This window comes from Podarcis gaigeae (assembly GCF_964106915.1).
Source record: "Podarcis gaigeae genome assembly, chromosome: 2".
NCBI classification, from domain to species: domain Eukaryota; kingdom Metazoa; phylum Chordata; class Lepidosauria; order Squamata; family Lacertidae; genus Podarcis; species Podarcis gaigeae.
In genome coordinates this window covers 107232832-107247537 of record NC_139679.1, presented here as the reverse complement: position 1 = coordinate 107247537, position 14706 = coordinate 107232832, and the positions used below count along the sequence as shown (strand labels likewise).

Genomic DNA, 14706 nt, shown 5'->3' with positions numbered 1-14706 from the left:
AAACTGGTGGTAAGCCAGGGCTACAACCGAATTACCTGAAATCCAATCTTTGTATTGTTGTTTTTTATGGTAATAATCAGTGCTTTTTTTCTGTATAAAAAAATGTTTAGGGGTACTCTCATTTTGACTTGAGAAAATCACCATTTTATAGTTCAAATTGGAAAATAAATACAGTAAGTGGGACAGAAGTACAAAGATTCAATACATGTTTAGGGGTATGCATCCCCCCCCCAGAAAAAAAAGCACTGGTAATACGCAGGTGGCGCTGTGGGTTAAAGCCTCAGCGCCTAGGACTTGCCGATCGAAAGGTCGGCGGTTCGAATCCCTGCGGCGGGGTGCGCTCCCGCTGCTTGGTCCCAGCGCCTGCCAACCTAGCAGTTCGAAAGCACCTCCGGGTGCAAGTAGATAAATAGGGACCGCTTTCTAGCGGGAAGGTAAACGGCGTTTCCGTGTGCAGCTCTGGCTTGCCAGATGCAGCTTTGTCACGCTGGCCACGTGACCCGGAAGTGTCTCCGGACAGCGCTGGCCCCTGGCCTCTTGAGTGAGATGGGCGCACAACCCCAGAGTCTGTCAAGACTGGCCCGTACGGGCAGGGGTACCTTTACCTTTACCTTAATAATATACACCAGAGTGCAGAAACTGATATTCTTCTTGGCAAAGCATTACTGGGTATTAATAATATTGTTTGTTGTTGTCTAGTTGTTTAGTCGTGTCCGACTCTTTGTGACCCCATGGACCAGAGCACGCCAGGCGCTCCTGTCTTCCACTGCCTCCCGCGGTTTCAAACTCATGCTGGTAGCTTCAAGAACACTGTCCAACCATCTTGTCCTCTGTCGTCCCCTTCTACTTGTGCCCTCCATCTTTCCCAACATCAGGGTCTTTTCCAGGGAGTCTTCTCTTCTCATGAGGTGGCCAAAGTATTGGAGCCTCAGCTTCAGGATCTGTCCTTCCAGTGAGCACTCAGGGCTGATTTCTTTAAGAACGGATAGGTTTGATCTTCTTGCAGTCCATGGGACTCTCAAGAGTCTCCTCCAGGACCATAATTCAAAAGCATCCATTCTTCGGCGATCAGCCTTCTTTACGGTCCAGCTCTCACTTCCATACATCCCTCAATATTGTTAGTAGTATCAATAATAACTGATCCACTTGCACGTGCACGCGGGCGGCCAGAGCTTCCATCCTGCAGCCTCTTTTCACTTTGGGCGCGCGTGCGCGCGACAGCCAACACACAAAAAAAACCCTCGCCGCTGCCACCAAAGTTCCACACGCAGGCATTGGTTCGCAGCCCCGCAATTCCCAGAGCCGGAGTCCGGCCCCGCCCACACAGCCCCGCCTGCGGACACGCCCCCTCCTCCTCCTTAAGCCCCGCCCTTCCGCTTCTTCCTTTTCTTCCCCTGGAAGAGACAGAGAGGGAGGGGGGGGGTGTTTTTGCGCTCTCTTCGGGCCAATAGGGAAGGGGTATCCTTTCCGGGCGGCCGGTGGTGGTGGTGGTGGTGTTCGCTCTCGTGTCGCGCTGTAATGACGGCATCGCTCTCCTTTCCCGGAAGCGGAAGGCGGTTGGGATGGAGAAGGCGCTGGCGCTGCAGGGGCGGCGAGTCCGGGGCTCGGGCCCGTGAGTGCGGGGCGGGGATGGCAGGAGCCCCGGGCGACCCCACCTCCTCCCTTCAGGGGCCCGGCGCCGGGGAGCGCGCTTTGGCGGAGCTGCTGCTGGAGTTCTCGAGGGCGCAGTACCGGGCCCGGGATGGAGGGGGCGGTAGCGGGGGAGGCGGAGGAGGAGGAGGCACCTCGGCAGGTGGAGGCAGCGGCAGCGGCGGGGCCGGCAGCAACGCCAAGGTGAGCCTGAGGGGTGGGCTGGGCCCGCCTCGTTCAGCCCCGCTCTGCACGGCCCTTGCCTTAAACCACCCCCCCAGGTTGCTACTGATCCCTCTCCTCTGATAAGTGCATGACTGGCACAAAAACAAAAAAAATACACTCCCACTGGTGAACAATTTCTTCCAGCTTGGGGATGCCTTTTCATTATTATTATTACTCACCGACCATTAAAGGCATAAGCAGGACGGCAGCCGGACATTCCTCTGCCGTGCCTGCAACCCGGACGCAGCTGAGAATTGTTGTTTTGTTTTATTATTATTATAAAACCACCCTGGGTTTTATACTCTTGCCTTTCCTCCACCCAGCAGGTTCAAGGCACTCGCTCACAGATAAAAATAAGAACTGCTAAAAGCATTGGGGGGAAACCACAACAAAAAGAAAGATAAAAAAATCTGAGAAGTGTTTTTGTGTTGTATTTTAATTGCCGGACAGAGAGGAGGCCGTATTAGCAGCAAAAGAGGGCATATTTATAAAGATGTGTCAAATCCATTACGGGGTAAGCTTCTGTTGCAGTACAGTCCACTCTGTCTGATACGTGAAGTGTTACCTGTAGTTGGGTCAATTTGTAATTTACTGTGAACCAATTTTGGAGCCATGCTTTGGCTGAAAAGAGTGGATAGGTGAATCAACATCTGTTCTCTGCAGTGTAAAATCCCTGTCCATTAAAAGAGATCCCTACACGATCCCTGTTAATACTGCAAAGCTTCTCCCTTAGTGCAGTTGTTTTAAAACGAATCTTTATATGGGAATTTTCTGGGTTTCTTGTATGGTGCTTCATTGCAAAATAAGCCATGGGAAAACAGAATAGGAAAGGAAGGTGGGGTGGAGAGAGAAGGTACTGTGTTGCATGAAGTCATAACTTCCCTAACACAAGTAGACAATACCAGCATCCCTGGTTACTCCATGTATATACTCCCAAGTGTACAATCGGATTCTGCATGGCCTTTGTGGGTTTGATGTACTTCATTGGTGCACCTTGTCCTTGTTTATAGAGTAACCTAATGCTCATGTGGTGAACATTGCAAGTTAAGTGTTTCCCCTGTCCAAAGGTTGCCAGATAACCGGAATTCTAATGATAAGAATTTCAAATGCTGCAAGTCCATTGGGATAGATGCCAGCTATACAGAGGGTCTCATTATTGGATTTTTGAGGCAGCAAACTTTTCCTTAAGATCAAATGTTTTGCTCCACACTTGCATTTACAGTGGTACCTCAGGTTACATACGCTTCAGGTTACATACGCTTCAGGTTACAGACTCTGCTAACCCAGAAATATTACCTCGGGTTAAGAACTTTGCTTCAGGATGAGAACAGAAATCGTGCAGCGCAGCAGCAGCAGCAGGCCCCATTAGCTAAAGTGGTGCTTCAGGTTAAGAACGGAACTCCAGAATGAATTAAGTGCTTAACCTGAGGTACCACTGTATTTAACTCATATATACAGTGTTTGTGCAATGTACCAGGCTTTTGGTTTGGATCACAGTACAGGCAACTCCCCACTTGTGCGCAATCAGCACATTTGCAGCTGCTGACGTGTGCTTTTAGAAGAGAAGAAGAAGAAGAAGAGTTTGGATTTGATATCCCGCTTTATCACTCCCCTTCAGGAGTCTCCAAGCGGCTCACATTCTCCTTTCCCTTCCTCCCCCACAACAAACACTCTGTGAGGTGAGTGGGGCTGAGAGACTTCAGAGAAGTGTGACTGGCCCAAGGTCACCCAGCAGCTGCATGTGGAGGAGCGGGGAAGCGAACCCGGTTCACCAGATTACGAGTCCACCGCTCTTAACCACACCACCACACTGGCTCTTTTAGGGGGTGGGGCAGGGGCAGAACGGACGGGAAGGGACCTAGACTTGTCCTGATGTGCATGGTGGCCGAGAACGTTACCCCCTTGTATAAATAACAATGATTCAGTAATAACTGCTGGTTTGTTCTTTGACTTGACTAGATAGAGCGCATTGAGAAATGCTGTCTTGAGTTGTTCGGCAAGGACTACTGCTTCAGCGTGATCCACAATGGGAATGGTGAAATCTGCAGCCATTACCCCCGCCTGATTGTCTTCTTGGAATATGAGAGCACAGATCAAGAGAGACACACGTAAGTCGTGACTGCTTTCGGGAGGACTGTGTCTTACCGAAATTAACCTGAGCACGTTTGTGACCTGCAGAGTGCGTCACTGTTTTTTTGGGAGATGTACTACAGTACTAGCAAGTTACTAATCAGTCTTTTCGTTCCATTTACTTGGCTCTAAAATTGGTTGTTCACTTAAATGTGCAGAATTATTGGGTGCTGCCCTGGTGTTTTTTCTTATGAATGAGAGGCTACTGTGGTGTGTGATTTAAGTAGCAACCAGTGAATATAAAAAACCCTCCTGGATTAGACCCATCTAGTTTGACATCCTGTTATCACAGTGGCTAACCAGATGCTTGTGGACAGCCTGCAAGGCAGGACCTGATTGTAACAACACCCTCCCCTCTTGTGGTTTCCAGAAAATGGTATTTAAAATGGTACCACCTCCGACAGTGGAGGTAGAACAAAGCCATCAGAGTTAGAAGCCATCGATAGCCTTATCCTCTGTGAATTTGTCTAATCCTCTTTTAAACTTCCATGCTGGTGCAACAAGATGGCCTAGATTGGTGCTGTTGCCATCACAAGTGACATTGGGGCTGGCTCAGGATTTAGCAGATCCTACAGTGGGCCCTCCTGATGCTGTTTCAGGGGTTTCCGCTGATGGGAATGCCACTGTAGGTAACTTCTGTCTACCTGCTGTTCAGGCAGTGCATTGAGGTGCCCCTTGCCAGTGGGATTCCTGTACCCCCGCAGCGTTGGGCAGAGGGACACATCTGTGCTATTCAAACCCTCTGCAGCACAGTGCATCAGTGGCTTGAATTGTTCTGCCTCTTAGATACATGTTGCATGTCATGGGGTCCATGCAGTGATAGCCGAGTAGAAATTCAAGCATATGACAGATCTGCACAGTTGGAGAAGGGTGGGGTGGACTTCCTCTTTGGTTTTCACTTTTTTCACTGCTGTGCTTTGAAACACTTTAGAGTTGCTTCATACAGAACTCAATTCCCATGCAGAACTTGAATCTGCATGCAGATTTTGTCGTATGTTGCATGTTCCTTGATAAATTTACCACTATTTTTTTATAATTGTGAGCTCTGTGAGCTTGTTTATAATCCTTTTTCTTGCAGTGAGGCCTAACTGCACTTCTTGTTGTTGTTGTTTAGTCATTTAATCGTGTCCGACTCTTTGTAACCCCATGGACCAAAGCACGCCAGGCACTCCTGTCTTCCACTGCCTCCCGCAGTTTGGTCAGACTCATGTTGGTAGCTTCGAGAACACTGTCCAACCATCTTGTCCTCTGTTGTCCCCATCTCCTTGTGACCTCAATCTTTCCCAACATCAGGGTATTTTCCAGGGAGTTTTCTCTTCTCATGAGGTGGCCAAAGTATTGGAGCCTCAGCTTCAGGATCTGTCCTTCCAGTGAGCACTCAGGGCTGATTTCCTTCAGAATGGATAGGCTTGATCTTGTTGCAGTCCATGGGACTATCAAGAGTCTCCTCCAGCACCATAATTCAAAAGCATTAATTCTTTGGCGATCAGCCTTCTATATGGTCCAGTTCTCACTTCCATACATCTCTACTGGGAGAACCATAGCTTTAACTATGTGGACCTTTGTCAGCAATGTGATGTCTCTGCTTTTTAAACTGTGCATACCTTCTAACAACCCTCAGTGTAACCATAACCATGAGGTAGGTTGCTGATATTTCCAAGGTATGTTGATATCACTAGATGTCACAAACCACCTCTCCCCAGATAAACCAACCCGGACTTTGCAATCATCATCCCAGGCCCTTCTCTTTGTGTGCCTCTTCATGTGAGGTCCAGAGAGTGGCAACTTGGGGACGGGCCTTTTCAGCAGTGGCTCCCCATCTGTGGAATGCTCACCCCAGGGAGTTTCACATGGTGCCTTCATTATAAACTTTTAGGCGCTAGGCAAAAACGTTCACCTTTAACCATGCCTTTGGCTGACTGATATCCAATGTTCTTTTAAAATGGGTGGGTAGGAGTTATTACCATTTGCAAATTTGACTAATGCACAGCAATGCTTAGCTGTGCTGCTTCTTAATGTGCCCACCAGCTGCAGGGTGTACCCATGTGATGTTTTTCATGCCTGAGTAGTTTTCGTCGCCCTTTTGGTTCCTCTTAATTTTTTTCACTTCAGCTTTCTTGCTTCTTGGAAAACCAAAACGATGACTTGGATGTAAGCTGTACAATGTGATAATAATGTCTAGATCAGAAGGTAGAAAGCGGCTTCTGACCCTGAAGATGGAATCTGAGGATCTTGCAAAAGCAGTTGAAAAATTCCCAGTTTCGTTTCAGTCCCCTCATATCCGTAGTGAGAACTCAGAAAGATGTGGGGAGTTGCAAAATTCAGTGAGTTGGAAAGGAAGTCTGTCTTGTCCAGGAGTTGACAAAAGTATTGGTTCTTGGACTGAATCAATGCACCATCTTGTTCCTTCAGCTACCAAACCTTTGCCTGCTCTTTCTGAGATTGCACTGAGAGAGGAGAGGTGGAGACTGCAGCAGCGTCAATTGAATGACGCTTCATTTTTATCCGAACTTCCCATTGGAGATTTAATTCAAGTTTGGAATGGTGTTTCATGAGGTTGCCAAACCATGATGCATCCTGCCTGGTTAACCAAACCACTAAAACACGCTGCTCTGCAAGTATTCGGGGAGGGAATACTACTTTTCTGTATTTCAGCTTTGTGCTTCGCTTCTCCTCCTGTGTTACACACCTCTCCTGCTTTGCCCCAACACCAACTCCAGTATCATAAAGGAGCTAACATGTTTCCCAGCATTGCTTATTGCACTCCATTTGCCCTTGTCTGTTTGACAGCTAAGGGCGCAGAGCTTACTAACGGTGAAGTGGCTTTTCCAGAAAATTATTGTTGGAAGATCTTCCTATGCATCAGATACTGTTTCTCTATATATCCTAGAGTTGTGCTTGAGAATCTCTAGCCCACGGGCCCAATTAGTCCTGCCAGACTTCCGAGGCTGGCCTGCCAAGCCATTTTTGGCAGGCCAGGCTCCGTAGGGAATATGGCAAAATGCTGTTGATATGATCTTCAGACATTAGCATTTTCATCCACAGCATTGAGTTCTTGGCACGTTTCCAGGGCTTAGATCAGTGCAACCGTGGAGCTCTTTGTTGCCTGATATCTCTCGGGGCCATTCTTGCACTTGGTGGTTGCTTGTTTTCTGTATAGTGCAGTATCTGCCCTCTTTGGTTTTACTCTTGGAGCCTTTCCCCCCACTTTGCAGTCATAAAACATTGAGGCCTTTTACACGAGAGGAGCCTAGTGATGATGGTAGGCCACTGGGCACCACAGCTCCCACTTCTTGCGCCTCCAGTCTAATTAGGTGTCCAGGGTCAGTCTTTCCTTCACACAAAGCCCACCTCTTCCTCCTAGTATGCAACACGCAACTTTAGAAGAAAAAGTGGCTGATGGAAATTACCAGGGCGGTGACTGACCTCAGCTGGAAGGATTTGTGCAAGATTCTGTACTGCATAGGGAACCAGCCACGCTGCCTTCTCCTGTTGGAATGAGCAAGCTTTCAACCTACAAAAACATTACTTATGTGGTGCAATAGGAAAGTAACCAAGTATGAGCTGCACAATGTAAGGGTGGTGTGGGGTAGTGTGCCCCCTCCCATGTGTATACCCATTTCCTCCTGAAGGGTGCATCATTCTGAATCTGTTCAATTCCGTCTTTGAGACTGGAAAAGGATTTCCCTTCCAAGTTCATGAACACTCATGAGTGGGATTTGCCTCCCTGCTATGGCTCGCTTGAAATGTTTGGTATTATTTACTATAAACTCAGGATCTACGAAGCGCCTCCTGGGTGCTTGTGGGATACTGAGATAGCATGCACAGTTTTATCTGTGCAGAGATAATTCCGTGGAAGTCAGCCCTGTTTGGAATGATTTTGGTCCTTCCACAACTTTTTAAGCAACCACTTTGCAATAGGTAGGCCCCCAGTCGCAAAAGTACCGTATTTTTCGCTCTATAAGACACACCAGACCAAAAGACGCACCTAGTTTTTGGAGGAGGAAAATAAGAAGAAAAAAATCTAAATCCCAGAAGCCAGAACAGCAAGAGGGATCACTGCGCAGCGAAAGCAGTGATCCCTCTTGCTGTTCCTGGCTTCTGGGATAGCTGCGCAGCCTGCATTCGCTCCATAAGACGCACACACATTTCCTCTTACTTTTTAGGAGGGAAAAAGTGAGTCTTATAGAGCAAAAAAACCCAGTATTTTATGTTCCTGGTGTGCCGGCTTCAAGTCATCTCATTTGCTACCCACAACCAGGATGAGTAAACTTCCGCTTTTCTTCTGAGTGCTGACAAGCTGACAACCGGCACTGGAAAACATGAGCAAACCTCTGGCTTTACTCCCGAGGAACTGCATCCACGCCTTCCTTGAACCCAGTGGCATTCAAGATGTGTGAAAGAAAAGTCAGTTGCCCACTCCTAAGGTTGTTTTTTAATACTGTATACATTTTTATTAGTTTTTACATTTATTTTCCAAACATATGTTTGCCCACTCCTAAGTTGACGACTTCAGTGTCCTGTGTTTCTGTGTTAATATATTGAAAGTTGTTTTCAGATTATTTTTATGTTTTGAAAAGTGCCCAGTAAGTGCAGTTAGCAATTGTAATGGTGACATGCTTGCTTACTTCACCAAACCTTTATTAGGCATTATAAATATAAAAAGGTAAAGGGACCCCTGACCATTAGGTCCAGTTGTGGCCGACTCTGGGGTTGCAGCGCTCATCTCACTTTATTTGCCGAGGGAGCCGGCATACAGCTTCCGGGTCATGTAGCCAGCATGACTAAGCCGCTTCTGGCAAACCAGAGCAGCACACGGAAACGGCGTTTACCTTCCTGCTGGAGTGGTACCTATTTATCTACTTGCACTTTGACGTGCTTTCGAACTGCTAGGTTGGCAGGAGCAGGGACTGAGCAACGGGAGCTCACCCTGTTGTGGGGATTTGAACCACCAACCTTCTGATCGCTAAGTCCTAGGCTCTGTGGTTTAACCCACAGCGCCCCCCACGCCCCCCATTACAAATATAGGCCATCATAAAACATCCATATATATAATTTTTAAAATATATACAAATAAACAGCCATCTAAAAATATGTAATAATGATGATTTTCATTGGACTTTCTTCCTGTTAATTAGTGCCATTCACCACTCTGAGAGGTACTAATGATAAAAAACTCAGCAATCCTTGCAGTTACTTCCGGGTTAATGTCAGACAGATAGAATCTGATATTTTCATTGTGCCTTGATGTTAGACTACTCAAAAAAGGGGATAACACGTTTGCGTAGCTGGTTGTACAATGGAGAGTAGAAAGAATATGTTCTACTGTGTCTGGCACATTCAAAAAGCATTTGCAATATCTATTGTTTCTGGGGATGTTTAAATATCTGCCCTTGACAAAAGCTGAGGGGAAAAGGTTCAGTCAGGCTAACATAAAGGCCCTGCGTTGGATTGGAATTATCAGTTTTGAAATATAAGTAACCTTGTTACCTGTTGTATTTAAACCATAAAACTTGGGGGGAGCAAATTTTATTTATAGTTGACTCAATGTTTTGTTTTTCAATGTCCCTTAATCTGATTGGAAGATGATGATGATGATAATTTATTATTTATACCCCGCCCATCTGGCTGGGTTTCCCCAGCAACTCTGGGCGGCTTCCAACAGAATATTAAAATACAATAGTCTATTAAACATTAAAAGCTTCCCTAAACAGGGCTGCCTTCAGATGTCTTCTAAAAGTCTGGTAGTTGTTTTTCTCTTTGACATTTGGTGGGAGGGTGTTCCACAGGGCGGGTGTCACTACTGAGAAGGCCCTCTGCCTGGTTCCCTGTAACTTGGCTTCTCACAGTGAGGAAACCTCCAGAAGGCCCTCGGCGCTGGACCTCAGTCCAGAAAGATGGGGGTGGAGATGCTCCTTCAGGTATACTGGACCAAGGCCGTTTATATTGCTCACTTGAATTATACAAGTGTTCCAAGTCAATACCAATAGATCTGATTTTGCTATGTAAGTGTTGGAACCATCTGGATTTATAAGAGTCCTTAAGTAAGTCAGAAAGCAGACTTGAAGGCTGGCAACGGAAATGGCAACACAACCAGTATTTTATAGTGCTTGCCCTCACCCAGTATTCCATCGTATACCTAGTTCTGCACACATAATTTCATACTTGATTGAACTTGGGAGCCCCAGGATACATCTCAAGAAACTTGAGTGTATCTTATCTAAATCTCTATTATATGCTTGTATCCATATTGGGATCCCAAAAAGTAGCTGGGACGACACTTTCATCTTGAAAAAAATTGAATAGCAGCTGGTATAAATCGGTTACCTTTCTGAAAATAAAAGCAAACTGCTTCTGACGAGGTACACTTGGCCTGCTTTATAGCACTTCTGAAATGGTTTGACCAACCTGAGTTGCTCTGGAATAAAATTCCGATATATTTGTGCATCTTTACTTGCTGGATTTCTTGCCCTCTTATTTACCATTTCTCTAATTTCCGGAAGTTAGAGAAGACCAGAATGTTTTGTCTTCCCATCATTTATTGAGAGCTTATTGGTTTCACAATAGGAAATCCAGGCGAGTAAAAGACGTTGCAAACCTCTCCTCATCGGTGATAATAAGGCCCCATCATCTGCATGCCGAAACAGTGGGACCGGGTTTTGATTGATGGCGGGGGGGGGGCACGTGAATCTATTTTTTGAATGTGCTCTGGAAGATCTGATAAAAATGAATTAACAAGAAAAGGGGCGAGAATACACCCTTGTTTCTGACATGCATAAATCTGGCCAGTTATAGTTAACCGCTCCTGAAGACAGGAGGACCAGCGGAATATGGAATAGGTTACACAGCAAATCAAAACTACAGTGGTACAGACACTTCAGGTTACAGACGCTTCAGGTTACAGACTCTGCTAACCCAGAAATAGTACCTCGGGTTAAGAACTTTGCTTCAGGATTGTTAGAATTCCTGATACATGCTTGCAGTCATGGTGTTGTTGTCTTTCACATGATGGTATATGTTTTGACTCCACAGAGTGGGAAGTGACGGAGACAGGATGTTTGTGTTACTGTGTTCTGTGATGTGGGACTATTGTCCTTTGCCCCCCCCTTTTTTTGCTGTCTGATGCTGGAGAAAGAGGGAGCCATGTTGCAACGCTCCGTGTGTTTTTATATGTAAATAAAGTAGATTAGCCAAAATGCTGAGTTGCTGAGGCCTGTCACGCGTGTGGTACGCAAACTCTGCAGATCCCTAAGTGTGCCAGTGTCAGTTGGCATCGGTTGCTGTGATGTTCGGACTGAAGGCAGCTTATGAAGCTCCCGAATGATCGACCAGAGGGAGGGAACATGCCATGTGTCTCTGCCAGGGTACTACTCGAGTGTAGGATGAGCTCCTGACAAGGATGAGAACAGAAATCGCGCGGCGGCAGTGGGAGGCCCCATTAGCTAAAGTGGTATCTCGGGTTAAGAACAGTTTCAGGTTAAGAATGGACCTCCGGAATGAATTAAGTTCTTAACCCGAGGTACCACTGTACAGCTGCCACTTCTATTTTTTTTTAATGATATTTATTAGAAATTTCAAAAATTACAGAAAAATGAAAAGAAGAAAACAACAAAAGATTTAACAAAACATACATAACAATACATCAAAAAAGGGGGAAAAACATAAAAGCCAATACAACAATAACAATAAAAAAAACAAAAAAACACATCCAATATTCCATAACTGTATCTTTCATTTACTTGTTTCATCGACCTCCTCACACCTCCCTTTTTGTATTCTAGTTTAATTATTTGTTTCAGCAAATTCTTTCCATCTTTCTCAATTTTTATTGAGTAATTTGTCTTAACAGTCTAACCTATTAATTAACTCAACAAATCCTTTCCATCTTTCACTATATTCTGTCATTCAATTTACCTTAATTTATTTTAACCTTATCTTACCATAAAATACCTTAAAGCTTAAAACTTAATATTTATTTGTATGTAATTCCTTATATCATTTCTACTAAAGCCAAATATTTTCATTCCAACATTCTTCCTAATGCTCATTAATTTTACACTAATTCCCAAAATAATGTTTTAATTTTTTTTTCTTCCAATCTTCCTCCAACGTCTCTTCTTCCTGGTCTCGGGTTATGTCAGTCCTTACTGTCCATTCCATCTAGTCCATCAACCTGGTAATCTTATGTCCGAGGCTCTTAAGTCTTTTCCATGTCCCTTCTGCAGATCTTCTTCTTGTTTGTACCTGCACTTTACCTTGTCTTTTATTGATCTCTTTCTTAATTTCTTTTCTTTCTCGTTGAGGAGTAGGTCTCGGGGATACTCCAACTCAAAATGATCTCCGTCTCTCCTCAGCGGATCAGCCCATTCCCCACAGTCGGCAGTGTAGTCCAGAAAATATTTAAAAGCATGTTTCAAAGTCCCTCCAAAATTAAGGGCCCCCACATCTCCAGACCCCCCCTGGCTACAGCTGCCACTTCTAATTTACACTCGATTCCGGGTTTTAAATGCATGGTGTGTGCCCTCTCCTTCTGTGTTTACAGCAACCCTGTGAGGCAGGTAAGGATGAAGGCGTTTGTGAATGACCCGTGGTCACTCAGAGGCAATTTGAACCTGCATCTCCTTGGCCTTAAGCATCATATCCTAGCCACTGTGCCATACTGGCTGCTGCTTGTCCTTCCATTTTCCTGTGAGCAGCTCTTAAGAGTTGATGTCTAACCCTGCCCAGTTCCTCTTCCGACGCCAGTGAGGGATTACTAGCTCTGTTCAGAAACTTTGCACAAGCCAGTAAGCTGTTCGCCAACGAAGGCTTGCAAGGTTCTCTGCAAGCAGAACATGAGTGCTCGTTTTGTGGTGGGGGAGGCAGAAGGCTCCTTTAAAAGCACTCCCTTCTTCCTCATCCAAAATACCTGAGAACTGATTCAGCCCTTCATTCTGTGACCAAATCATACAAGTCCTTTCCCTCCTTGCTTGGGAAATTCTGCTGCTGCAATCCAGACTCCACTTCATTTGCAGATTACTTAGCTAGCAGAAGAACTGAATCATCCCAGCTGCTAGTGGGCTGGGTGTGGTGTGTGTGTGTGTGTGTGTGAGAGAGAGAGAGAGAGAGAGAGAGAATCTATTGCTGATAAATATCTTGGAGGGACCAAACAGCTCATGTAGAGCCAGATCTGTAGTGCAGATACTCATGAAGGAGCGTCTCCACCCCCATCGTTCAGCCCAGACACTGAGGTCCAGCTCCGAGAGCCCTTGGTTACCTCCATGAGAGAAGCCCTGTTACAGGGAACCAGGCAGAGGGCCTTCTCGGTAGTGGCACCCGCCCTGTCGAACACCCTCCCACCAGATGTCAAAGAGAACAACAACTACCAGACTTTTAGAAGACGTCTGAAGGCAGCCCTGTTTAGGGAAGCTTGTAATGTTTAACAGACTATTGTATTTTAATATTCTTTTGAAAGCCGCCCAGAGTGGTAGTTGTTGTTCTCTTTGACATCTGGTGGGAGGGCGTTCCACAGGGCGGGCGCCACTACCGAGAAGGCCCTCTGCCTGGTTCCCTGTAACTTGGCTTCTCGCAGGGAGGGAACCGCCAGAAGGCCCTTGGCGCTGGACCTCAGTGTCTGGGCAGAACGATGGGGGTGGAGGCGCTCCTTCAAGGGTTCCCCACCTCTGATCTGTCCCTCTGTTTTGAACAGGATGGATAAAATAAATGATTGCCGGGGGAGGGGGGAATCTGATTCTTTTAAAATTTAAATCATTTTAATCATATGTGCAAAGGAATAGTAGAATGCTCAAAACCAGGGTGGATCTGATTTAAATCCAATCAATTTAAATCACAATTTAAGTCACTAGTCAGTAAGACATGATTTAAATCATTATTTTTTTACAGAAAGACTCATTCTTGCTGGTATAATCTTAATATTTACAACCAGATGAAGGTTTCATTTTTGGAATAATAAATTTTCAGAGTAGTTTTTACAGTTACATCAAAAATTACTGCTCTGGTTATATTATTAGAAATACATAGACAGATAATTACAAAATTATTGTGAGGTTTAATAACTGTTTATACTTGGACAACTGTACTTTTCTGTCGTACTTTATCGGAAGGAGAAAAATTATCATTTCCTTAATAAGAATTTAAACAATTTATTTAACTAAAACAGTAGCATTATAGCATATGTATCCATGTTTGTTAACTGATGTGGTTAAACAATTTAAAAACAAAACACACTTAGACTGAGTTTTAGCACACATGAAAAACTGAAAACAAATCCTTATTTCCTGATGAATAGCCATAGACCATAATGTAACTTAAATGAATAGCCATAGACCATAATGTAACTTAAATAGAAAATTATCTTTAGAAAGATTTTTCCTCCAAAAGCATCCACCCTGGTTTTGAGCATTCTGCTGTTCCTTTGCACATACATGCCCCCTGTGTTCAGGGAATCGGCCACCATTGCCCTCTTTGCCTGTCCAACTGAATGGGGCAGGGCGGGGTAATTCTGTGAACCCCGCTAGAGGAGTTACTGCTTTGCCCCTTACACCTTAATGGCAGGGAATGGTGCAGCAGCAGCAACAACAGCAGCTACGTGACCAATAAAGCAGACTGTTTTAGGGGCTGTATGTGTGAACTGCACAGGGTAATAGAATATTCTATGGGACTTTAAGCTGGCAGTACTTGCTTCCTCGCTCGTCCTTAAAAGAGTTTTTTTTTTAAAAAAAC

At 45.2% G+C, this 14706-nt stretch overlaps 2 protein-coding genes across 6 annotated transcripts in view; one reads left to right on the top strand and one right to left on the bottom strand.

Moving 5' to 3' along the window:
* CAMK1 (calcium/calmodulin dependent protein kinase I) overlaps positions 1-14706 on the bottom strand; it is a 289871-nt gene that overhangs the window by 44666 nt on the left and 230499 nt on the right. The window lies entirely within an intron of this gene.
* The window catches only part of MTMR14 (myotubularin related protein 14), an 86458-nt gene continuing 73207 nt past the window's right edge, over positions 1456-14706 (top strand). The window contains exons 1-2 of one of the 5 annotated variants that reach the window (XM_083723898.1): positions 1456-1833; positions 3814-3962. In XM_083723898.1, coding sequence (XP_083580024.1) covers positions 1519-1833; positions 3814-3962 — 464 coding nt within the window. In that variant the 5' untranslated portion in view covers positions 1456-1518. The remainder of the gene's footprint in view (positions 1834-3813; positions 3963-14706) is intronic. The other 4 variants (XM_083723897.1, XM_083723899.1, XM_083723901.1 and 1 more) reach the window with 4 other exon arrangements.